At 55.9% G+C, this 24839-nt stretch overlaps 1 protein-coding gene across 2 annotated transcripts in view; it reads left to right on the top strand.

Moving 5' to 3' along the window:
• Positions 1-24839, top strand: part of PNKD (PNKD metallo-beta-lactamase domain containing) — a 61868-nt gene that overhangs the window by 31407 nt on the left and 5622 nt on the right. The window contains exons 1-3 of one of the 2 annotated variants that reach the window (XM_045853549.1): positions 9800-9976; positions 24299-24414; positions 24555-24667. In XM_045853549.1, the coding sequence (XP_045709505.1) occupies positions 9816-9976; positions 24299-24414; positions 24555-24667 (390 nt within the window). In that variant the 5' untranslated portion in view covers positions 9800-9815. Of the gene's footprint in view, positions 1-9799; positions 9977-24298; positions 24415-24554; positions 24668-24839 lie in introns of those variants that run through there. The other variant, XM_045853540.1, reaches the window with a different exon arrangement.

The following is a 24839-nucleotide window of genomic DNA, read 5'->3' as shown; positions in this document are numbered from 1 at the left end:
TGAGCTGCTATCTGTTTCCCGGCAGACTCCCTGCCCTGCCGACAGCACAGTATCAGCCGAAACAGCCCGGACTTTGGGGGCAGATAAAACCAGGACTGAGTTCTGGCTCTGTCACTTGTTAGCCCTGGTTCGGGCACAGCGGTTAGTCTCTCTGAGCCCCAGCTGTCCCTCCCTGACCTGAGGATAGCACTGCCGTCCTTGCAGAGCTGTGGGGATGGCGACACAACACTGGCCAGGGCCCGGTGCAGGCCTGGGGCACCGCGGGCCGCCGCGCACTCATGTTCCATCCTTCCTTCCCCCTCGACCCAGCACACCTGGTTCCCTCGCAAGCAGGGCACCCGGCACTGGGGTGGGCAGGCCAGGAGGCCCAGGGCCCTGCTTCCGCCCACTCTCGGGGAAGCCGCAGTCCTGTAAAGCAGATAGAGCGCCCCCCCACTCCTGCCTGGGTTCCTCCATCATTCACAGGAGAACGGAATGAGGGTTCCTTTCCAAGCCAGTTATTTCTTTTTGACAACTAAGTGGCAGACATGTTTCCAGGGTCTGGAGGTAGAGTCGTGGCCAGCATGGCAAGAGCTGCAGTGATCAAAAAGGGCTTGAAAGAGGAGATTGGACTTATTCTTAGCTTTAAAGAGGTGTCTGCGTTGGAAGGTAGGGCAGGTTAATCTCCCTGGGGACCGAACTCGCCTCCTCCCATCCTCCCCTGGGAGAGCCTGTAGAATTCCCCGGACTGGGAATCCAAGCCTTAATGAGTTCCAGCCACTCCTGGGAGTGATTTAGAGCACCTCAGGGGTGCTGGGGCAGAAGGTACCTTGAGAAATAGGCCTTAAATGATTTCCCCACGTGCAGCAGGGCAGGTGTGGCGGACAGCGACCAGTGCGGGGTGACGGGGGGGGGGGGGGGGGGGGGGGGCGCGGCCGGCAGTGGGAGCATGTGACAGAAGTGAGAGTACCGAACATTGCAAAACTGGGTTGCGGCCGCAGCGCTAAACGCAGCGCTACATCGAGCAATGAGGACTGAGCTGCGGAAACACGGGTTTTGAGGCCGGGGCTGATGTGATAAAATCCCAGGCTTTCAGAGGCTCTCACAACCCTGTGACGACATGCTCAGGGGCTGGAGGCGGCTGTAATGGACCAGGTATCAGGGCTCAAGGACCCAAATTTAAGTGATGGCACCAAGAAGGGAAAGATCACACCCTTGGCATTCACCCATAAACCGTCTGAGCATATACAAGGACCAGACGGATGGCACAAAATGCGCTCACACGGATGCACATTTAATACCTGTGATGAAGTTATTGGGCACTGCGTCCTTTCCTCGAGCAATCACAGTTAGTCCTCAACATAGCCTCGTGCAGACGATCAGCCCCTTCTGCAGAGAGACTGGGACTCTGCTACACCTGCCCCGCCACTGGAGAAAGCCAGGAAGAAGATGGGCATTGAGATTTGGGACTCAAGAGGGAAGTGAGGGCGGACGTTGGTCGCTGAAGTCAGGGGGAGCAGTGCATGTGGACCGAGAGAGGAAAGGCCAAGCCCTGAACGCCGGGGAGCTGGGCACGCGGCTGATGCAGCAGCAGGGGAAGCTGGTCGGGGCCGTGAGGAGGGAGCCAGAGAGGACTGTGACCGGGGAGGCGAAGAGAGAGGAAGGCTCTGCCCGGAGGGTACGTGACAGACGGGCTCCAGGCTGAAGGCGAGGGAGCCAGATTAGGGTGAAACGGTGGGCGCAGAAGCTCAGGTGCATGGCGTGCAGTGGGTGGGAAGTGAGACGTAGAGGCAGCAAGGAGGAATGCTTTCACTGTTCTATAAAATTATACTTTTTTATTAAAATAGTGATACATTGTTATTATAGGCCAGAACATATGTTTGAGTGAAAAAAAAAAAAGTGATGCCCCAGGAGCCCATCAAAGGTCACTTAAAATTTTTTTCTATGCATTTTTATCTTAGCAATCATATCAATTATACAAAATTTATACAAAATTTGAATCCTGTTTCCCCCCACACACACACACTTTATGTTAAAGTGTAAAATTTACCCAAGTACTAGCTTGAGTGTTTTTGGCTGCAAGTATCAAAAAAAAGAAAATCAACAACTATAAGTGGCCTACACAATAAGGACAAATTTTAAAAATGATTTTATGTATTTATTTTTAGAGAGAGGGGAAGGGGTGGAGAAGGAGAGGGAGAGGAACACCCGTCGGTTGCCCCTTGTACGCGCCCTGACCAGGGACTGAACCTGCAACCCGGGCATGTGCCCTGACCAGGAATCGAAATGGCATCCTTCCGCTTTGCAGGATGATACCCAGCCAACTGCGCCACACTGGTCAGGGCAATAGGAACAGTTTTTATCTCATGCAGTAAGAAATCCAGGGGCAGGGTAACCCAGGCTGGTTAGTGCAGGGGCTCGGTCATGTCTTCAGGGACATGGGTTCTCTGCCATTTTTGCTCTGCCTTCTTCAGTGTACTGGATTATCCTCTTATTTTTTTTTTCTTTTTTTAGAGAGGGAGAGGAAGTGAAAGGGAAACATCAATTTGTTGTTCCACTTATTTATGCATTCGTTGGTTGCTTCTTGTATGTGCCCTGACCCGGGGACCAAACCCACCACCTTTGGTGTATTGAATGATGCTCAAACTGCATTACCCAGCCAGGGCTTGCATATCCTCTTAAACTGCTCCCTCATAGACCTAAGACAGGCATGTGACGGCATTCTGGAGCAAGAAAAGAACACAATTCTATTACATCCCTTTTCAACAACCAGGAAAGCCTCCCCAGACGGCCTCCAACCTGGTTCACTCCTCATCTCCCAGCTGTGCAGCCCGGAGTAATTGTCTTGATTTCTCGGAGCCTTCATGTTGTCATCTGTGCAAAGGGAATTATAACTGTGTTTGCTTCACAGGGCTCTTGGGAGAGATGAGACTTAACCTGTGTAAAGCACTTAGAACTGCGCCTGGCACATGATTTGTTGTATATAAATATCAGCATTTGCTCTTATGATCTGGTGGCAAGAATTGGGTCACAACTAACTACCTGGCCAGGCGATGAGTGTGCCAACCGGCTGGGGACATCAGGACCACCCACCGGGGCTGGAGTGGGTCTAACCTGGAAACTATTGCAGTTCATAGGAGAGCTGGCAAAGTGGGGGGTCATCAAGGGAAAACGGGGAGTGGAGAATGTAATAAACCAGCAGGACCTGCTACACTTGTATTAAAAAATCTTTACAAACACGTAAACACAATTCTATTTGTGTGAATTCTAGGGTTTTTTAAAGATTGTATTTATTTATTTTTAGAGCGGGGGGAAGGGAAGGAGAAAGAGAGGGAGAGAAACATCAGTGTGTAGTTGCCTCTTACACACCCCCCACTGGGGACCTGGCCTGCAACCCAGGCATGTGCCCTGACTGGGAATCGAACTGGTGACCTTTCAGTTCACAGGCCAGTGCTCAGTCCACTGAACCACACCAGCCAAGGCTAAGCTCTTTTTATATTGAGCAGATTAACTCTTTTACAAATTTGAGGCAAATATTTTCCACAATTTTTTTTTTTTTTTGCTTTTCCGTGTGTGCATGTTCTAACGTATAGAACTGGGGTCCCCAACCCCCCAGGCCACAATCGGTACCAGTCCGTAGCCTGTTAGGAACCGGCCTTGAGGAATGCGGCCTGAGCTCAGCCTCCTGACCGCCCATCACCCCCAACCCCAGCCTGTGGAAAAACGTCGCTGGTGCCAAAAAGGTTGGGGACCTCTGATATAGAAGGTTTACATTTTTTAAAAATAGCCAAAAGAGTAATTCCTTTTTTTTTTTTTTAGATTTTTTGTTTATTTATTTTTAGAGAGGGAAGGGAGGGAGAAAGAGAGAAAGAGAAACATCAATGTGTGGTTGCTGGGGACCTGGCCTGCAACCCAGGCATGTACCCTGACTGGGAATCGAACCTGCGACACTTTGGTTTGCAGCCCACGCTCAATCCACTGAGCTACGCCAGCCAGGGCGAGTAATTCCTTTTTAGATCAGTTGCCTTTTGTCTGAGTTTAAGAGTAATACATGCCTATTAAAGAAAATTAGAAAAATGTTTTTATTGCTTTTAGCCAGAGAAAGCCTCCCACTGTCAGAAGGTGGACATGTATTTAATGTCCCTCTGACATCGTAAGGTTTAATTGTATGCCCTCAGCACCTGGATCCACCTGGAACTCATTCTGATGCACTCTGTGAGGCGCAGGCCCAGACTGCTCTTCTCCAAACACCGAGTCAGCTCTCCAGTCACATGTCTTCCCACCACCACTGTCTTCATAACCAACCAGTCTGCCTCCCACTGTCTTTGTCAGCTACTGTTGCAATAGCACTGTGTTACAAGCAAATGCCAAACTGGGACGCATAGAGCAATGAGCATGTATCTCTCTCTCGTGCATCTGTGGGTAGGCTGGGTTTCCGCAGATCCAGGCTGGGCTCTGCTAGGTCGGGCAGGCTTCCAAGCCGTGGGTGGGGCCCAGCCAGCTCCATGTGTCTTTCATCCTCCCTAGACTGGCAGCTACCCCAGGGATATTCTCATGGTGAAAGGTACAGGTGCAGAGGCCAAGTAACCCACAGTCACATAATCAAGACTTCTGCTTGTGTCATGTCTGCTAGCATTCCGTTGGCCAAAGCCCAGTTATGGAACCAAGCCCACCCCAGTGACGTGGGGACATTTATGTCACCTTCATGGAAATGGTGCACAGTCGCATGGTAGAGGGTATGTTTACAGGGACAGACTAAGACCTGAGAGCCGAAGTACCATCTACCACGCCCGGGGAGGCAGACTTTTAGGAAACTAGGTTATGTTGAGATAAAGGCAGAAGAGAATCTATAAAGGGACTCAAGGTCAAGGGGAGTTTTTAAGGCAGGGAGATACTCCCTCTTCACCCACAGGATGAGGAAACGTGGCCTCCAGGGGAAACACTGCTTAAAGATATGAGCAAGAGGGGCCCATGGTACTTCCTCTAAAAATTCCAATGTAAGTAGCAAAGTTTAGCGAGGGGGTGGGTGGGCATTGATATTACTTCCTCTGAGAAGGATATTGGCTGAATAGGAGCTGGGCCTGAGGTTTCCAAAAATGACCGTGGACCGTGAGAGGAGCCCTCAGTCAAGTGAGAGCACTGGCCAGCACCGGCGTGGATGGCCACAGGAAGGCCCGATCTGTAGAGGCCCTGACCCGCAGGGCACAGTGGTTTCCCGCAGCCTGTCAGTGGGGCTGGAGGAGAAACAGTGGGGTGTCGGGTTGGCACAGGCAGGTCTGGAGGCTACGGTTGGAGGGACAGGGGGCGAGGAAGCTGACAGCCGGTGAGGGTCCAAGAGATGAACCCAAGGTCTCGAGGAGACGGAAGACACGTAGGCCGCAGGGGCTGCAGGGCTGGAAGGCAACACACGGTGCGAGGGGCTAGAGGCGGAGGCCTGGGTGTGGTGGGGGGAAGGGGTCAGGGCAGGGACCCTGGGGCGTAGGGTCTCAGAGGTAGAAAGTTCCAGGGACATCCAGGGTGTGACCACGTGAGTAGGTTGTTGAATTGCACTGTGAAGGCCTTGGTGTTGAGCCCAGGAACTGAGGCCAAGGCAAAATGAGGACTCCTGGGCCCCAGCCAGACCTACCGAGTCTGACTCTCTGGGACAGGGGCCCAGGATCCTGCGCTGTACCGCGCTCCCTGTGTGGTCCCTGGACTCCCCAAAGCTGAGAACCGCTGAGCTAAATCGTTGAAGGAGCTGAGCTTGTTGGGATTACTTGGTGGCAGGAATCGGGCAGGAAGACTAAAGCCAGCGTCTAACTCCACAGAGCCTGGGCCGGGTCCATGGCTGCACTGATGCAGGGGGGTGGAGGGAAGTTTGCCAGTGAGGCAGGAGGAGCCGTGGTCCTGACCCGGACCAGCGCCTGACCAAGGCAGGATGCTGACGGTGTAAAGAGGCAGAGGGTGTCAGGGGCATTTGTTCCCAAACAAACCAGGCTTCTGGGGTGTGCAGCACAGCAGCTCGGAGGGAAGCCCACCAAGAGACGGGGAGCTCAGGGTAGGGGCAGCAGAGGAGGGGATGGGCCGATGTGCGCGGGGCTGGGCCGAGCGGAGGCCAGGTTATCCCAGCCACCACGTCTGCACTTGGCTGACCTTCCTAAACTGAACTTCTCCACCCTGGTCCAACACGATGTCTCTTGTCTCTAACATTCAACCAGTTCCAGTCATCTCATCTCCTTCATGACTGTGTCATTGCTGTCGTCATCATCGTCATCATCATCATCATCATCATCATCATCACCACCACCACGGTTTTCTGAATGCCTGCCAAGCGCCAGTCATCGAGCTGGAGCTGTGATGCAAAGATGAAGGCAGGCTCTGGAGCCTAAGGGGGGCTCCCAGGCCAGTCGGGAAGGCAGGATTCAGACTCCAGGGACGGACGAGCTGATATGGCAAGGGGATGCAGAGCAGGCTCAAGAATTCCCACCCCCATCCCAGGGACCTGGAAGGAGGCTTGTTCTCTGTGAGTTAAGCTCTAATACCACCACATCATCAGAGGCCGGAAATGCAGGACTGCCAGTCACCTGACCCAGGTTATCAGTGGGTCTCTCCCTAGGAGAGTCACAGAAGCAAGCCTTATTAGCCTTGGCAGTACCCCCTAAGCCACTCACGGGAGGAGGTCATGGGCAAAGACCTGGAGTGTATGGGTCCCCAGACGTGGCCCTCCCACACCCTTCCCCAGTGTTACGAAATGTGGGCAGCCACCAGCCTTGCTCTGACTCGCTGTTCATAAACCACCACACTGAGTCAAAGAACTGGGGGGAAAGTGCTTCAAGTGGAGGGCACGTGAGCAAAGGCCCCGAGGCAGGAATGGGTTGGCCAGCTGAGGAGTAATGGGGCTGGTTCGTGGTGACAAAGGGAAGAAAGGCGCCTGATGAGGTGGGGAAATGGACTCGGTCCCATCGGGCAGGGGCCTCAGAGTGTTTGTGAGTATTTAGTATGTGTCTGGCTTCACACCAGGCACTGGAGATTCGAAGAGGAAAGGCATTAAATCATAGCTCCTACTCTTTTTTTTTATTATTATTTTTAAAGAGAGGGGAAGGGAGGGAGAAAGAGAGGGAGAGAAACACCAGTGTGTGAGAGATACACTAATCAGTTGCCTCTCGTGCGCCCCCAGCTGGGCACCTGGCCCCACAACCCAGGCCTGTTCCCTGACTGGGAATCGAACCAGTGACCTTTCAGCTCTCATGCTGGCACTCAATCTACTGCGCCACACCAGCCAGGGCTCACAGTCCCTATTCTTAATGAAGATGATAAAATCTCCAAAACTCTAGACTCTGAGATAAACATGTAAACAAAAAAAATATATAGCATGGGGGTGTTGCATGAGTGACAGAAGCACTACTCTGTCTGTGCAGGTCCTGGACTTGGCACAGGGGCGGGGCATGCTTGCAGCGTGTCCAACCTTTTGGCACCTCCAGGTCACATGGAAGAAGAGTTGTCTCGGGCCACACATTAACTACACAAACACTAACGAAAACTGATGAGCAAAAAAAGAAGGTTTAAAGTAAATTTACAATTTTGTGTTGGGCCATAGTCACAGCCATCCTGGGCCGCATGCGGCCCGTGTACCTCAAGCTGGGCATCCCAGTTAAGCCTGTGCTGGGTGGGAATGTCAGAGAAAAGCTTTCCCGAAGAGAGCACACCTGACCTGAGTTTTGGGGAATGAAAAAGGAACAGTACTCCAGGCAGAAGGCACAGCAAGTGCAAAGTCAGGAGGGTGTGAAATGATGTAATGGGTCCAAGCAAAATACAAATCTTCAGGTGCAGCGTGCAGGAGGGACCGAATAATAAGGCATCAGTCTGGCCGGCTCGGGGAAATTCCCACGGGCGGGAGGGAGGTGAAACAAGAGCAGATTTGCAGCAGCTGTTGTCAGTCTGTCGGAACCATCCAGAGGAGGGGAGGGCTGGATTCCTGAGCCTGCAGGAGCGCCCTAACACATCCGCCCTGACCCCTTACCCCCAGCCCTGTCCCGGCTGCACGTGTTTTACAAAACGGGTCTCAGATTGTTATCTATAATCTTGTTAATGTGTGTGTGGCTTGAGATTAGAATTCAGTCTGTCTGTGGTCTCTGCTGGCTAATGCCCGAGCCTGCGTTTCCTGTTTCAGATGACACGGACTGTGTTTTAATTTCTCAATATAATGCTTGACACAGCTTTATCTGCAAAAGGGGTTCAATTCAATTCCATTTTGTTTATTGAGAGCCCTTTATGTGTCAGGCACTGGGAGGAAGGAAGCTGAATTGTAGGCAAGGAGACAGGGAGGGAGCAGGCGGGGGGCTCATGCCTCAAGATGTATCCACGTAAGAGAAACTTCACCTCTGGGGTTTGTGAATAAAACCCAGGATTATGTGTTGGGATTACAATTCAGTTTGCAGGTGATTTAACACATCTGTTGGGTTTTGGGGTCGAGGTGGGGAATGAGGCCCTCAGTTCATTGTGCATGAGGATTCTATCTTTCTATACTCTCCACACTGGAGACTCGGCCTTTAGATCCAACTGTCTAATCAGAGTCCAGAAGAGGGAGAGAGAGCATGTGTGACTTGGGGTTAGGTTATCCAGCCTCCCTCAGGCCAGAGCACAGGTCACAGGGAAGAAAACAAAAGCACCATCTCACCTGCTTCCCTCTCACCGTCTCCCCGTGGGAGAGAGAGCTAGCTTGAGTGTTTGCAGCATTTCCTTCCCTTCCCGTGCTGGCTCAGGGCTAAGGCTGGAGCCAGAGCTGGGCCACAGCTCCGGTGTGCCCAAATTTGTAGATGCCGCCACGCCTGCCTTGCATCTACTTCCACCCCACAGACCTTAACCATGGGGGTTGGGTGGGGCTAGAGATGTGAAAGTCCTACAAGGGTTAGGAGTCGGAATATTTTGGTCCTAGACCTGTCTCTGCCACCCATTGCTGCATAACCTCGGTCATGTCCCCTGAGCCTCTGTGGCCTTTTATCCTTCAGGGGATGGTTTACATGTCACCTGTTCATGTAAAGCCTTCATGGAAGGCCTCCCCCATTTAAGCCGGTCTTCCATCCTCCATATCATTGTCCCCTAATCACACACACGTATACGCATATGTATATATAACAGGTACATATACGGCTATGTGTATATAAATGTAAATGCATAAAACACATAATTATGTTTGTCAGCTTATTTGGTTTGTTTCTCTATCAGATTCTTGACTGTTGATTCCAAGAATGCAGAGACTGTGTGTCTTTGACCCGCGAATCCTCAGAGCCTAGCACAGTGCCTGGCACGTAGGAGGACGTAGAAAAGTAACTCGGTGAATGAATAAATGACTAAATGAGCGCTGACCCACATGATCTCTCAAGTTCCGTCCAGCCGAAAAAGTTCGAGTCTAAGGTTTCCAGTCAAGAGGCTTATTCCAGGAACTCCCCCAGAGTTCCTCTAGCGGGAAGGTGCAAGTCGTGCGGAGAGCTGGCTGGAAGCCTAGGCCCCCTCGCCGGACTCGGGCGGGCGAAAGAGGACTGCGGTTAGCGCAGGTCCAGGGCCCGCTCGGGCCCCGCCTCCTAGCCGGCCGGCGGGGGCGGGGCCAGGCCACCTTCGCCCGGCGGCTTTCAAGCTGTTCGCCGGACGGAGCGAGGGTGGCTTAAAGGCGCGTTCAAACTCGAATCAATGGGGGGGCGGGGCCAGAAAGCTCTCCACAACCCCCAGCCTGCGGGCGCAGGGGGCGGGGCCCCAACCCCCTAGGTTTCCCGTATGGGGGCTTGAGCCCTGCCGTTGCCTAGCAACGCCCCGCCCCGCCCCGCCCCCCGCCCCCCCCGCGGCGGGCGCCTGCCCCCAGCATGGCCTGGCAAGCCTGGCCTGCGCCGTGTCTGTGGCTCGCCAGCTGCGGACTGCTGCTGCTCGTCCTCGCTCTGCTCCTGAGCCCCCGCAGCTGCCGAGCGCGGCGGACTCTCCGCGGCCTGTTCATGGCGCGCAGCAAGCGGCTGCTCTTCCGTATCGGGTTAGTGCAGGGCTTCGGGCGGGATGCGGAGCTCGGGCAAGCGGCGTCGCTGGGAAAGGGGGCTGACTGGCGGCGGGTGCGGGGCGGGGGGGTGGGGGGGCTTGGGGTGAGTACGGGGCAAGGGCTGGGGGGTCCGGGTTCAGAGAGGAGCGATCGGAGAGGCGGGCTAGAGAAAGCATTGATATGGGGGGGAAGAGAAGTTAGGGGTTTGGAAGACTGGTATGGGTTGGGAAAGGAGGAGTGGAGGGGCAGGCCAGGGTGGCCAGAAATGGGGTGTGAGGGGACATCTGGAGGAAAGAGACAGGTGAGGAGCCGGAGACAAGGGAGTTGGAAAAGGACGGTGGGTGCTGTATCCCGCGACGGGAAGGCCCCGGTGGGCGGCAGGTGCAGGGTAGATGGAATGCTGCGAACCATCCAAGTGTCATTTGAAACCGCCAGCTCCTTCCACGTGTCTCTGTCCCTCTCCCAATCACCCAACTGCCCACCGCACAATATAAGTAAGCCCTTCTGTCCCAAGCGAGAGTCACAGTTCTGTAGGTCTGTCCCATCCCCCTACCCACGTGGGAAGCCCCAGGCTGTGAAATTCGACCCTACTTACTCTGCCTAAGGTTTACTGACCTCCAGTGACTTTTTACTGTACGACCCCTCCCCCAAGTCTCCCCTCTTTCCCACCCCCCTACTTCCACCTCCCACCCCGTTTTCACTCTTCCCTCCCTCCTACTTCTGCCCCTTCCTGGGCCAGTCAAGGGTGGCTAACCAGCTCTGTTACCCACAGAGTCACGGAGAGGCAGGGAAGGAACCCCAAGAAGAAGGCTTCCTAGGGTCCCGTCCCCTTCCCGCTACTCGCAGGGCCAGGGGGCAGGGCCTCAGGCCCCAGTTTAAGGACAGTGATGTTGGGGGTGGGACATGTGGGAGCATTGCCACATGCCAGTTTCAGGGGAGGACGGGTGCTTGGGAAATTCCTGAGCTTGGAGAAGACATTGCACAATTCTCTCCTCCTCCCGAGACCACCCCAGACATCCCAAAAACTTCAGCCCGAGGATTCTCCTCACACTTGGTCTAAGAAATAGGTGGAAGGGCCTGGTTGGGGGAAACTGGAAAAATATGGCGGGGTCGGGTTGGCACGGGTGGGGGGGGAGGGGCGGTGCGCGGAGTTTTGTGTGCGCCTTCTGGGGCATTCATGTTTCCAGTATCCCAGACGTTGGTCGCATTCTCCGACCAAGTCACCATTGCTCTGCTAATAGCATTCAATTCATGAGATTTATAAATATTTAAATGTTTTTGTATGTGGAGTTAAAAAAAAAAACCAACACATTTCTCCCCACAAGATTTTTTGGAAATTGTACAATTCCATTTGGGGAGGGATTTTTTAAACTACTTCTGACTTTCAGAATCGGTGATGCTGAAGTCACTGTTCAGACGGCCAGAGGAAGTAGAAAATAGAAGTTTCCACAAGGAACTGGAATCAGAAATACTGAGTTGAGAACTTCCCAAGGTCGCCTTACTCAGAGTCCTGGGTATTCCAAGAATTTTGGATCTGGGAGTTTCCCAGTCCCCATACTCAGGACTCTGTGGAGAGGTTCTTTGGTAGTCAGTGTTCCTGGGGGTTTCCCGTACTTGCACTTCAAGGTAGCCTTGGAGTGCTCTCCCTGAATTTGCAGAGCAGAAGGGCGTGCCTGGAGTCCGAGTTCCAGATCCTGCCCCTCCGGGGTCTGGGAAACAATCGGGCCAGTCCCCTGGGGGAGAGGCAGCCCGCTGCTGGGAGGGGCAGGGGGTGTGGGCAGGAAACAGGCTGAGGGAAAAGAGCAGGTGTTGCTCTGTGGGGGCGCTTCCAGGAAGGATGGAGAGGGAGGGGTGGGAAGGGACAGGACGTGATGGGAAGGGGCAGAGCGCACGGGCCCACTGCGCCCTGAGCTAGTGACTGAGAGGACCACAAACAGAGGAGTCTGCTGGGGGCTTGCTGGAGGCTGGAACGCAGCAATGGAAATGCTAAGTTATGCCTGGAGGAGGAAAGATGGTTCATGTTGTCATAACCGACAATAATCGCTGGCGTTTGACAATCTTATCAAGGGCTTTCCTCAGACACAACCACGGCTGTGTTGGGATGGAGATAACCGGGCACAGTGGAGGGCGCAGCTGGGCTGCCCTGTGGGGGGCACCCGCGTCCGGGATTCTGCAGGGTCTGGGAGACGGGCGTGTGGAGTAATTAGGCGCATAGCATGTGGGGTTGGGCAAATCTGCTTTTGAATCCTAGCTTTGTGGCTTAGTAACCAGGTGACCTTGGACAAAGCCTCAGCCCAGTGACCTTAGCCTCACTGTGCCTCAGTTGTTTGCCTCTGTAAAAGGAGCACAGTGATAGCACCTACCTCCCGGAGCTCCCGTGAGGATCAAATGAAACTGCGCATACATGCACAGGGCCTGACTCGTGGCACTCACTCAGGAAGTGTTAGCAATTGCTCTTTCTGTAGCAGGGGGGGCAGGTGGGGTGGGAGGGCACCTGGTGCTAGGCAGGCTCCTCGTAGCTTCCTTCATAGTTCTGCTCCTGTCTTCCAAGCCTGTCCTGCCATCTACCAATCAGGAAACCCCTCGTCCCTTCCGCCCTGAGTGGGGATTGTGGGATCACAGATGTGAGCAATCTGGGAGTTGCTCTCAAGGAGTAGGGGGAGGAGCCTGTGAACAGAGACCCAAACTGTGGCAGGAATCAGGGCCTGACAAGTTCCCCAGGAGTGGCAGGGTATGCTTAAAGAGGTTGGGGTTAAGAGTGTGGGCTCTCGCCCTGGCTGATGTGGCTCAGTTGGTTGGAGCATCGACCCCTAGCCAAAGGGTTGCCGGTTGGGCTGCTGGTTTGATTCCCGGTCAGGGCGCATACCTGGGTGAGGGGTCCAATCCCTGGCCCGGGTGTGTGCAGAAGGCAACCGATTGATATAAGTGTCCTCGGGTGTGGATAAAAAAGAGTGTGCACTCTCCCGTGTGTGTTCCCCGCTTCATGCCCCAGCTTCCTTCTTGCCCCTTGGCCTTCTCAGTGTTGTGGTGGGAGGTGGGGATCGTCCCCATCCAAAGGCTGGATGGGGAACAAGTTTCAAAGGGCGACAGAATTCTTTGCAGCACATCGTCCTGAGCAGAGCCTCTGCCTGCAGAGCAGGGCTGGATGGGGAACAAGTCTCGGCCTGCGCAGGGCTGGAATGTCTGCAGAGCTGAGGGAGCGGATGGGGGCCAGCTGTCCAGCCTTCGGAGCTGGGCAGTCCTAGCCGACAGAGCCCTTGCTCCCTCCCTGACCAAGCCCCCTTTTCACACCTGGGTGAAGATCTTTTCTTTTCTTTTCTTTTCTTTCTTTCTTTCCACCTTTCTACCTTTCTATTTTATATATTTATTTTTAGAGAGCGGGGGAAGGGAGGGAGAACAAGAAACATCAACTGGCTGCCTCCCATACACGCCCCAACCAGGACCAAACCCACAACTCAGACATGAGCCTTGACTAGGGATCGAACTGGTGACCTTCTGCTTTTGCGGGACGCCCAGCTGACTGAGCCACACCAGTCAGGGCGAACATCTCTCTCGACCTTCCTCATCCAAGTAAAACCAGGTGTCCCAGGACAAACCTTGCTTGCTCCGGTTCTATGAGAGGAAGCCCCTTCTCTGAGGCTTGGGAGGCCCACTGGCCTGGTTTCAAAGGGCGACAAGAATCCCACCGAGCTGAGGGCCTTGGGTGAACGGCCCACGGCTGAGTTAAGGCCTGGTAGAGGCAGCGGGCTGGGCATCCACAGCACAGTCTGCAGAAGGGGAGCAGCGGCCTTTTCCTTCCTGTGGCCCTTTGGGGCCTTGGTGAGCTGCGGCCCCAGCATCCGTGGCAGCCCCTTGGGCCCCCCTACCCAGCTTCCCCTCTGCTGCTGCGTCAGTCTGCAAACCCCGGCTCTGAGCTCGTGGCCCGTTCCCCAAGTCACACTGCCCGCAAGATGGGGTCCACACCCTCACTCAGGTCTCTGGGGCTCTCTGACGCCCCCTCCAAATCCGCCCAATTCCACCCTCCGCAGGCCATGACCTCTCACCTCACTTCCATCCGAGGGCCTGTCAGACCTCCCTTCCTCCCTACGCCTCTACCCGTCAAATTCTGTCGCATCCTCAAAACTCACCTTCAAAATATATCCAAACTCTGAGCACTGATCCCTACCTCCACTGCTCCTGCCCTGGGCTGACCCCTGGTTCGTCCTCCCCTGGCCTCCTAAATGGACCACTTCCTTCCGCCTTTGTACCTCCCACCAGAATGAAGCAGTTCACATTTAATTTAGAAACAAGTTGCTTCTCTGCCCAGATGGTGTCAGAATGGCCCCAAGGCCCCGTGTGGCCTTCCCGTCTACCATCTCACCTTTCCTGCTCTGCTCTGTGCTCATCCCGCCTGGGTCACCCAGGGCTCTTCGCTGCCCCTCCACCATTCCCAGGTCGTCTCAGCTTGGAGCCCTGTCGTGGCTCCCCCGAGATGGCCAGGTGGCCACATGGCTTGCTGCCCCACCCCTCCTTCAGGCCTCTGCTCAACTTTCATCCAATTACAGAGGGTCCCCTAAGCGCTCCACACAAAAGTAGCAGCACCCCCACTCCTGCACCCTCTAATACCTCCATCTGACTATGCTGTTTTCTCTGACATCCTTGACTAATTGCCTTGTCTGCTGGTTTATTGATTTCCTCCCCCAACCAGAACATGAGCCACGTGAGGGAAGACACTGTTCACTACAGTGTCCCAGCTTCAGAAAGAACGGTTCTTGGCTAAGAGTGGGCCCTCGCTAGATGTCTCTTCAATGAGTAAGTGAAAAGCTTGGCCCAGGGGACAGGACTAGATGGAGAGGGCCCGAGCCCTGACCCGGGTGGCTCTGTTGGGCGTTGTCCCTGAAAGCGAAGGGTCCCCAGTTCAGTTCCCAGTCAGAGCACACGCCTGGGTTTCAGGTTCAGTCATCAGACAGGGTAACCTCTCACATTGTTTCTCTCTCACATTAATCTTTCTCTTTCTCTTTCTCCCTCCTTCTCCTCACTCTAAAAGTAAATAGGATCTTAAAGATGAAAGAAAGAGAAAGAAAGAGGAAAGAGGGACTGAGGTTGGTGGGGAAGGAGCCAAAACAAACAGACCAAAATAAAAACCAAACAAAACCAAGGGGCCTCGGCGGGCAGGAGGCCTGGAATTGTGGGCAAGGAGACAGAATTAGCCCAGGCCTCCCAGCCAGGACCGGGGCAGCACTCACAGGTGGCTAGCAACGTCTGTGCGTCCGATCCTCCCCGAGAGCCTCAGCAACAGCCCCTCCTCCCTCTGGGGCAGACGGGTGAGGTCTGGAGAGGGCGTGGGAATCTGTGGAAGACCGTTCCCGGGGTGGGCATGGAGACGGCGGACACGGGCCCTGTGATCTCCTGGGCAGGCCTGTGTTCTGGCCGCTCGCCAGCACTGCCCATCTCCTGGGTGTGGGGAAGTCGCCTCCTCCCCGCCAGGCCCGCTGGTGCCCTTGGGAAACTCTCACCCTAGTCTAGGGCCCTCCAGCTGTCTCATTATCTTCACTAGTTGCCCCGGGTTTGAGAGCGTGCCCAGCATTGGGCTGCTCTGTTTGCCCCTCCCAGGCCCTTGCTCCCGCAGAACTGTGTGTCCTCGTGGCCTTGCAAGCCCCTCGGCCCTCAGATAGCCATTTCTGGGTTCGGTTTCATAAAGAACACCCTGTGGCCAGTCAGATGCAACGCCCTCATTGTGCATTCTTGGTTCTTCCTGCATTAGGTTTTCGAAGGCCTGAAACCCCCCCCCCCACTGGCCCCCACAGGCCTAGCCCAGGAAGCAGGACTGGAGCAAGATGGCCTGGGATTGGAACAAAGGGGAGTAGTGGGGGAGTGGGGAGGGGTGGGAAGCTGAAAGAAACAAACCAAAACCAAACAAAACCCAGGGCCTGGGGTCGGGGGGGCCCTGAGAGGAGAATGCCAGATATGCCCCCCGGCCAGAGGCCTCACCACCCTGGCTTGCCCGTTGGGTCCTGATGTTCTCTGGGGCCTCACCAGGACTGGGGGGGGGTATGTAGGGAGTACCAGAGGGAGGGAGGGGTCAAAATAGGTGACCCTGGCAATAGGGGCTTTCCAGGTCATTCTGTTGGATGCAGAACCCCCCTTTATGCTGCTTCCCTCCTGCGCTGGGCCGTCCTGAGGCTGGAGCCCGGGGTCCAGCTGGGGCAGACACTTGAACGCTCTCAGGCCTGCCTCGGGGCTGCCCGGGATGGGGAGACTGCCCTTTAGGGAGGGAGGAGGGGAAGAAGAAGAGCTTCACTGTGTGTGCGCCACTCTGAGCCACAGGGAGGAGGTTAGGGGGCAGGGCTGCGTCTCACTGTCCTTGGCTGTCCCACCAGCCTCCCATGGGGCTGGAGGCTCAGACTCAGATACCCGAGGGGCCGCGGGGCCGCAGAGCTGCAGTCCGTCCAGATCAGTGGGCCTGTGACCCTGCTCTGGGGTGGCTGGTGCCGCATCCGCAGCCCTAACCCCGGGTGCGGGGGCCCTAGGACAGCTGCAGGGCTCGCCCCAGACGGTTGCCCCCACCCCCAGCCCTGCTCTGCAGAGTGGTTTTTCTGTCTCCCACCTGGGTCCCAGGGGACCAATTAGGAGACTTGATTTTCTTTCTGGTGAGCTGACCATGGGTAGTTCCGGGCCCCAAAAATGCTGAAACAGAATCTAGGAAGGGGGCCAGCGGAGGAGAAGATCAAAACCTTTCTGTTTAACCAGCCCCCGGGTCATTCTAGATCCCAGCTTTCCGACCGTGCCTGGGGACCCCATGGCAGGGAGTTTGAATCCCACACCATCTGGCTCTGGGATGTCAGTGTCATTGTGCAAGTCGCGGTGAGCGTGCTGGGCTCTGCGTCTTGCCTCCAGCTCCAGCAGCAGAAAGGAAGCTGTAGGGCCCGTTCGGTGGGCAGTGACGTCCCAGTCAGGCGGCAGGCCGGGAGACGGAAGGACGGGTCCTTCCCAGTGTCTCCTTCATCTTTCACATTCTCCCATGTCCATCGGGCTCACGGCGGTCCCCAAGGAGCCACCAGCCCAGCCCTCAGTCTGGGACCAGGAACCACCGAGCGCAGATTTGAACGGGCTTCTTTGATTCTGGGTGTCTTCCCCTGAGGTTCAAGGGGTCTCTGACCCCCTGCACTTGTGGCAAAGTGCTGCACGTGTGAGGACTTGGTCCCGGGATGTGCTTCACAGTGTCACAGGGGTCTGTACCTCGAAGAGCCCGAGCTGGGGTCCCAGGCGCCCCAGAGGGCCAGCTTGTGCTCTGCATGTCTGGCCACGTGCCTGGTCAGTGTAACCGCCCCGCTGTACCCTTCCTCTCGGCAAAGGTTCTCAAAGGAGCTGGGCGCCCCAAATAGTCCGGACCCACTCATCTCCTCCTAGCCCCTCACTGGGGGCTCGGGAGGGTTTCAGCAGTTAGGAGTGTGGACTCCAGGGTCAGGCTGCGGCAGTGAGTCTCTGCCCACGGCCCTGTGCCCCTAAGCAGATTTCTCCCCACCTCTGTGGGCTTCACTGTCCTCACCTGGGAGGTGGAGGGAACGACAGGACCTGCTCGGGTGGTTCGGAGGTTGACAGGAGATGACAGGAGGCCCAGAGCTCAGGGCTGTGGCAGGAGGGGTCAAGGAAAGCTGTGGGAAAGGTCCCTGTTACTAGGGACGAGTCAGTGAGCGCGAGAGCAGCGCCCTAACCTGGGCGGGCAGGGCCAGGACTGTGGGCCTGTCTGCAGACCCCCTTCTGGTACCCCTCTAGCTCCCCCACCCAGGGACCTGTGTCCAGACCCCAGGGCAGGGGAAGTTGGCGTTGTATGCTCCAGTGACAGAGCCGCACCCATGCCCTTGGGTCTAGGTGACCTGCTTCGCAGAGCACCCTGCTTGACCAGTTGTGTGAGTGTGGCAGGGAGAGGGGTGGGACTTGGAAGCAGGAGGGTGGGGAGGGGAGGGGAGAGCAGCGGCAGAGGTGGCTCTACCTTGGGCCCCAGACACCCCTCTGGGCTTCACAGGGGCCACGGCCCGGCATGGGGCCAGCTGCACAGGGCGCCGAGGAGACCGTCGATTTTAGTGCCTGGTCACTTGGATAGTGAGTGTGTGCCCAGCCCTCCCTGACTTTTGGGTCACTAAGCATTTTGTGAGTGCTAGTTCTGGGCTGTGCTCATGCTGGGGGTGCCCGGGGGGGCAGGAACAGGAGCCACGAGGAGCAGGCTGGGTCTCCCGTTATGTCTGCCTGCCCACCGCGTGGTCCCGATTAGGGTGCTGGTAGAAGCTGATAAGGCCCTGGGGTCCCACTCCTCCTCGTGGAGGGTCGGGGGGAGGGTGGGTGCTGCAGGTGGAGCTGGGGGGGAAGGCTTCCCACTGGGGTAGTCAGGAGCTGCAGGGTCTGGGCTGGTCCCTGAAGAAAGCCGAGGAGTCTAGTAAAGAGAGAAGGGCGTGGGAAGGGTGTTCCAGGCCAGAGACCTGCAGGAGGATGGGAGGTTTGACATTTTAATGAGTTATTTCAGGAATTCAAAGGAAGATAGATTAGAGTCTGTCCACCACCCAGCTCAAGAAAAGATTGCAGGCCCCATGATGCCCCTGTGCCCACCCCCTCCCTGCCCCCCGGGGGGAGGGGCCTGCATGGGGCCCCTTCCCTCGGCTGCTTGATTCTTTGCTGAGTGCGTCAGTATCCCTGACTGAGGTAGGTGATGGTTCTGTGTGCTTTGACGTTTTTATTTATTTATTTATTTTAAAGATGTATTTAATTTATTTATTTTTAGACAGAGGGGAAAGGAGGGAGAAAGAGAAACATCAATGTGTGGCTGCCTCTCACTCGCCCACCCCCCACAATGGGAACCTGGCCCACACCCCAGGCACATGCCCTGACTGGGAATCGAACCAGCGACTCTTTGGTTTGCAGGCCGGGGCTCAATTCACTGAGCCACGCCAGCCAGGGCTGCTTTGGCATTTTTAATCAATATTGTCAGGTGGTTTTCTCTGCAGTATGCCTCTCAGCACAACATTACGTTGCGTTGACCTTAGTGCGTGCCGAGACCTGGTGTTCTCTCGATCCTCTGTTGTCCTGGCTGTGCGTCTCTCAGGGTCTGGCGGCGTCACCACTTACTTATCCACGTGCTGCCCGTGGATGTGTGCAGGTTTCTGCTTGTTCACTCTTGAGCACAGGGTCTTCCCTGGGCCGCACGGCGGTGGGGGGGGGGGGCGGCTGGAGGCAGCGAGTCGTTTCCCTGCCGATCCAAAGGGCCTGCCTGACGGGGGGCGGAGCACTGTCCCGTCAGCAGTGGGGAGCCACTGAAGGCATTTGAGCAGGAGCAAGACTCAGTCAGTGACGGTGCTTTTTTTTTTTTTTTTTTTTTGCCAGTGCCTAGCAGTTTGGACTGCAGGCAGAGCTGTGTAAAGGAAGCTTTCATAAGGGTCAAATTAAGAGCTTCTAGGGGCTGCTCCTGGGTGAGCCCATGGGGTGGGGGGTAGAAGGTGAACGTGAGAGAGACTCTGTCTTGGTCACATGTGCCAGGGAGAGGGTTAAGTCAGGGCTGAAGCTGTGCAACTGGGTCAGTGACAGGGCCTTTCCCAGAAAGACAGGCAGCAGGAGGAAGAGCTGACGAGCGTGGTTTTGGACTCTGGCGATGGTGACACAGCCAGTGTGTAGGCAGACGAAGGAGGCGCCAGAGGCACGGGGAGTCATCCTCAGGTCCGGAAGGCTCTAGGCCCAGTGGCTTGGGGTTCTAGGTCCTGGGGTCTCCCCCCCCGCCCGCCCCTGCTCTGCACAGTGACCCAGACTTAAATCCTGCAAGGGCAACCTGTCCCTCCCGCCACAGCTTGTGGGGCACACACCTCAGGCCTGGCATCCATCTCCGCCTTTCCGCACCTCCAGCACCCCTCTAGTCCAGGCCCTCCTCGCATTCTCTCCCAAGTGGTGACTCAGTTTCCCCTCCACTCTCCTCCCTTTCCCTGCGCCCTCCACGCAGCAGCCTGGGGAGCTTTTAGAAAGGGAAGTCAGAGTACATGCTTCCCTGCTTTACAAGCCGCCAGCAGTTTTCCTCCGCTCCTCCACCACCCGGCCCCTGCTCACCTCGCTGACCTCTGCTCTGGGGCGCTCTGCCCCTCTGGCCCTGTCTGGGCCTCCTGGAAACTCCCAGAACTCGCCCCACTCCCGCCTGCCCCGAGACCTTGGCGCTACACTGCCCAGGCTGTGCGTATTGCTGGCGCCCCGTTATCTTTCCATTCCCAGCTCAAAGGTTGCCCTCAGAGGAGAGGCCTTCCCTGACCACCCCGTCCACAGCGCGACCTCTCCCTTCCCTCCCCTCTCCTCCATCGCCAGCTATACTTAACTGCTTCTTTGTTGATTGGTTTTCCGGTCTGGTCTGTGGGCCCCTCCACTCACCCAGCTGCCGAGTTCTCTCTGCCGTTTGTACCCAGCCCAGCATGTGCAGTAAATATTTGCTGAATAAAGCAAATGGAAGAGAGGGGCCTTGTTGACCACAGCTTCTTAATGCACAGCCCCTGCCCTCGTGGACCTTGACCTTCCTTGGGGAACAAAGCACTCATAACGAGCACCCAAAAATGGAAGACAGGCAGCATTCAGCAGCCCCCCAACCCCCACCCTCAGATGTGGGCAGCCAGCGCCAGCAGCTGTGAGGGGCGCCTGGCAGAACGGGGGAAGGAAACAATGGTTGCTCAACACTTTCCACAGCCAGGCCCTAAGTGTTACCATGTGTTACCTTGTTTTATGTCGCTTCATCTTCACAGTCCTGCAGGGTCAGTCCTGCTAGCGCCATTTTTGGGCTGAAGAACTTGAGCTGTGAGACCGAAGAAGACTCAAGACTCGTCAGAGCTCTCAGGGCTGGGGGTGGGGGGCCGAGCCGTGCCTAGAACCCAGCTCTCTCCGTTGCCAGGGGCCCTGGACCTTCCAGGAGCCTGACTGAGCAGGAAGAAGTGAAGCCAGGAGTGGGACTGCAGGCCTGGCTGTGAGGTGGTGTTGGGCCCAGAGCAAACGTATTTATTTACCCTTTTTTAACTCGGTATTTTGAAATGATTTCAGACTTGCAAAATTATCCCACACAATTCCCGTACGCCCCTCCCCCAACTTCCCTGAACTTGACCTCTTTCACAACCTCGGCACTGCTATCAGCACTAAGAAACTAACATCCATACAGACTATTCAGTACGCTCCAGACCTTACTCAGATTTCACCAGCGGGCCCGCTAGTGCTCTTTCTCTGGTCCAGAATCCAGTCCACGATAATTAGCTTATTCCAACCAATGCCCGCAGGTGGGGCATCTCTCTCGGGCCAACTCTTTGTCCTCACTGACACACCCACGAGAATTGGAGGGTCCCCCCAGCTTGTTCCCCCCTCCCTCCCTCGGGGCGTCTGCGCTCTCCCGTCCAGTTCTTTGTGCGTTTTCCCGAGATTCTCACACCACCTGCTCCCTTACTTCTTGGAAAGTTGCCCGCAGAGAGGCCTTCCTTGACTTCAGTACCTAATGTGGCAGCTCCCATCCTCACCCTCCACCCTTTCGCCCCATTTTGTTTCGCCGTCTTCACTTGACAGTGTGTTCATTGTCCGGCCCGCCCCACCGGAACAGAAGCTGCAGGGGGCGCCGGCTCCCCCGCCCACGGTGTGCCCAGAGCAGGCGAATAGCAAGGCCTCAGCAAACACTGCCCGCGTGAGTGAAAGTACAAGAGGCTGACACTGATTTTAACACAGAAGGACAGACTGGTAGTTACAAAATAGCCACGGGGACATAAAGTACAGCCTAGGGAACGTAGCCAATAGTATTCTAGTGACTATGTACGGTGCCAGTTGAGTTCTGGAAATATTGGGGGGAATACTTTGTAAGTTACATAAATGTCTAATCACTATACTGTTCACCTCAAATTAATACAAAGTAATGTTGAATGTAAATTGTAATTGAAAAAAAATTAAAATTATTAAAAACTAAAAAATAAAAGAGAAAGAGGGCCTATGAAAAATGGACACAAAGACACAAAGGCCATGGCTGGTGTGGCTCAGTGGATTGAGTGCCGGCCTGCAAACCAAAGGGTCACTGGTTTGATTCCCAGCCAGGGCACATGCCTGGGTTGTGGGCCAGGTGCCCAGGAGGGAACGTGCGAAAAGCAACCACACATTGATGTTTCTCTCCCTCTCTTTCTCCCTCCCTTCCCCTCTCCCTAGAAATAAATAAATAAATAACATCTTTATTAAAAAAGACACAAAGGGTGATACCCCCCCCCAGTGCATCAGAACCCCATCAACATCAGTGCACGGGTGCACAGACCAGGGCTGCAGTGACCCCTACGTCATTTCTCCCAGGCTGTCATGGAGACCGACCTGGTTTGCATGGAAATCAGCCATGTCTTCAGGAAGGGCCTGAAGAGCAGTGCCCCCCCCACCGCACCCCTCCCCCACACCCCCTCCCCCCCACAACACAGGCACTGTAAATCCCTGTGGACATCTGCGGCCTGTCATCTGCCTTCCACCCAACTTGTCTGTGTCGGGTTTAATCTGCCACAGTCCCTCCCCCTTTCTGACTGACTCGCTGCCTAACCCTAAGCATTGACTGCCCCACCCCCAGCCCAGCCTCAGTTTCCCTTCTGAGATGCCAGGGCCTGAGACGGCTCCTTTCCGTAGCAGCAGGGCTGCCTACGTACTTTGTAGGCTCCGTGTAAAAGGAGATTCTGAGCCTCTTGTTCAAAAAGCAGGAAAAGAGCGCCACACGAGGAACTAAGACACAAAGCTCTTCCTTTCTTCTGCCATCTCTTGACTTGCCACAGTGTTTTTAAGTTGCTATTTAGTGTCATTCTAAGTAAAGGAAAACCAGTCATCTAAATTATCGGCCTGAATTTTTTTCATGTATTTTTGCATTGTACGGGACCAGTCTTAAAAGCAAATGGGAGGACATTTACCTTACACGTGGAATCACTGAGACCACACAATTCACCACATTTCCTAGCTTGTGCGGGGCGTGCGCTTTGTTCTGGCCGGAACGCCGGAAGGCTGCGCCAGACTAACCCAGCCGTTTCCATTTCGCCTCTTGCCACTCTCACGCTCCACCTTCAGCTCGTGGGGTCAGCTCCCTGAGAGCAAGGAAGGCCTGCTGGGAGGAAGATCGCTTCCCCACTTCCCCTTTCCCTCTGAAGCGCCGTTGGCAGCACAGGTGGTTGAATCATACGGGGCCGGGACACAAATGAGCAAGGAAGGATGGGCCAGAGCTCTTTGGTGGTCATTTCTGTCTCTTAGAACTCCACCGCGCTCTTTATGCCCTTGATGCAAATTCTGGCGTGAGCTAGTGTGTTGCCCCTCGGGCCAGTCAGTGCCTCCCTCACCCCGCCGCAGCTGTCCCCCCACCGTGGTTCACTTTGAGTCTCGTTGGATTCCCACCCCCAGTAGGTCCGCCAGAATTCTGACCTCAGGGGGCATGGCAAACATGGTGTGTGTACAGGGCTCCAGGCAACGAGACACACACGTGTTCTGTGTGCCACCACCTCGGCTTGTGCGCAGGTTCCGCTGTCCCACCAGACTCCCGCAAGGTCCCAGGTGAAATCGTGAGGGGTTTCAAGGTGACAGCAGTGGAGCATTAAACCAAGCAGTCACACACCAGGGCAGCTGGCCCTGCCTTAATGCACTCCGGATGGGGAGGACTCTGTCACTCACAAGTCCCCGCATTCTTCCTGCAGCCTTTTCACCGTGCAGCCCGGGATGGCCTGGAGCAGCAGCCAGAGGAGGGAGAAAGTATGGTCAACCCATCCTACCGCACCTCTCCCTGCTTCCTCCACCAAACAGCCAAAGGGAACTTTCTAGCTTCCCCAAATAGGCCTGCTGTCTGCTATTATAGTTTCCTCTACCCCAGTGGTTCTCGAAGTTGTGGTCCCTGGGCCAGCAGCATCGGCCTCACCTGGAGCTGTTAGAAAAATGCCAATTCCGGGCTGCTCCGCAGACCTGCTTCTTCAGGTGGGGCTGGGAGTCGGTGCCTCAGTCCCTGGCGTTGCTGTGATGCACCCGCCGCTCTGGCTGAAATGTTTCTCACCTGTTTCTAACTCCTAACTTCCTAACTCCTCCACCCCCTTCCCTGAAGAAACCCCCTCCTACTCCAGGAGTCTCTCTGAATTCTCCACTTCTCACTGATGTGCTGCAAACTGAGGGCGTGTCTGTCTCGTTCCCCTCTTGCCCTGAGGACTGAGCAGGGCGAGCAGTGGGCGCGCAGTAGGTGACGGCGGAGTTGCACTGACTCAGGGTGGCCGGCAGAGTGGCAGAGTGGAGGCAAGGCACCTGGGCATCGCGGAGGGTGGGGGATGCGGGGGCTGAGCACAGACCTCCTGCCCGCAGGTACAGCCTGTACACCCGCACCTGGCTTGGGTACCTCTTCTACCGACAGCAGCTGCGCAGAGCTCGGAATCGCTACCCCAAAGGCCACTCCAGGACCCAGCCCCGCCTCTTCAACGGTGAGCTCTGGCTGCCCTGGGCCGGCATCGCCCCCAGCTGTGCCCACCCGCCCGCCCTGCCTGCCTGCCTGCCCCCTGCCACATACCCCAGACCACTCCCTGCCCTTCGCCCCACCCTCAGCCCTTCTCTGTCCCCCCAGGAGTGAAGGTGCTTCCCATCCCCGTCCTCTCGGACAACTACAGCTACCTCATCATTGACACCCAGGCCCGGCTGGCTGTGGCTGTGGACCCTTCAGACCCTCAGGCCGTGCAGGTGAGGGGCAGGGGACCTGGGGTACCCTCAGGGACTGGCAGCTTCCCCTCACTAGAGAGGAGCTGATGCTGGTCCCCCTGCCAATGGGAGGTGCCCCCCTGCGCATGCACTCACACACAGAGACCCCCATGACCACAGCCCGGGGGAGGGTCGGTGTCCAGAGTGGCTGGAC

This window comes from Phyllostomus hastatus, unplaced genomic scaffold (assembly GCF_019186645.2).
Source record: "Phyllostomus hastatus isolate PE091 unplaced genomic scaffold, TTU_PhHast_1.1 phas_contig_137, whole genome shotgun sequence".
Taxonomy (NCBI): Eukaryota; Metazoa; Chordata; class Mammalia; order Chiroptera; family Phyllostomidae; genus Phyllostomus; species Phyllostomus hastatus.
The sequence above is the reverse complement of the archived record's forward strand: the minus strand, read 5'-3'. Positions and strand labels throughout refer to the sequence as shown.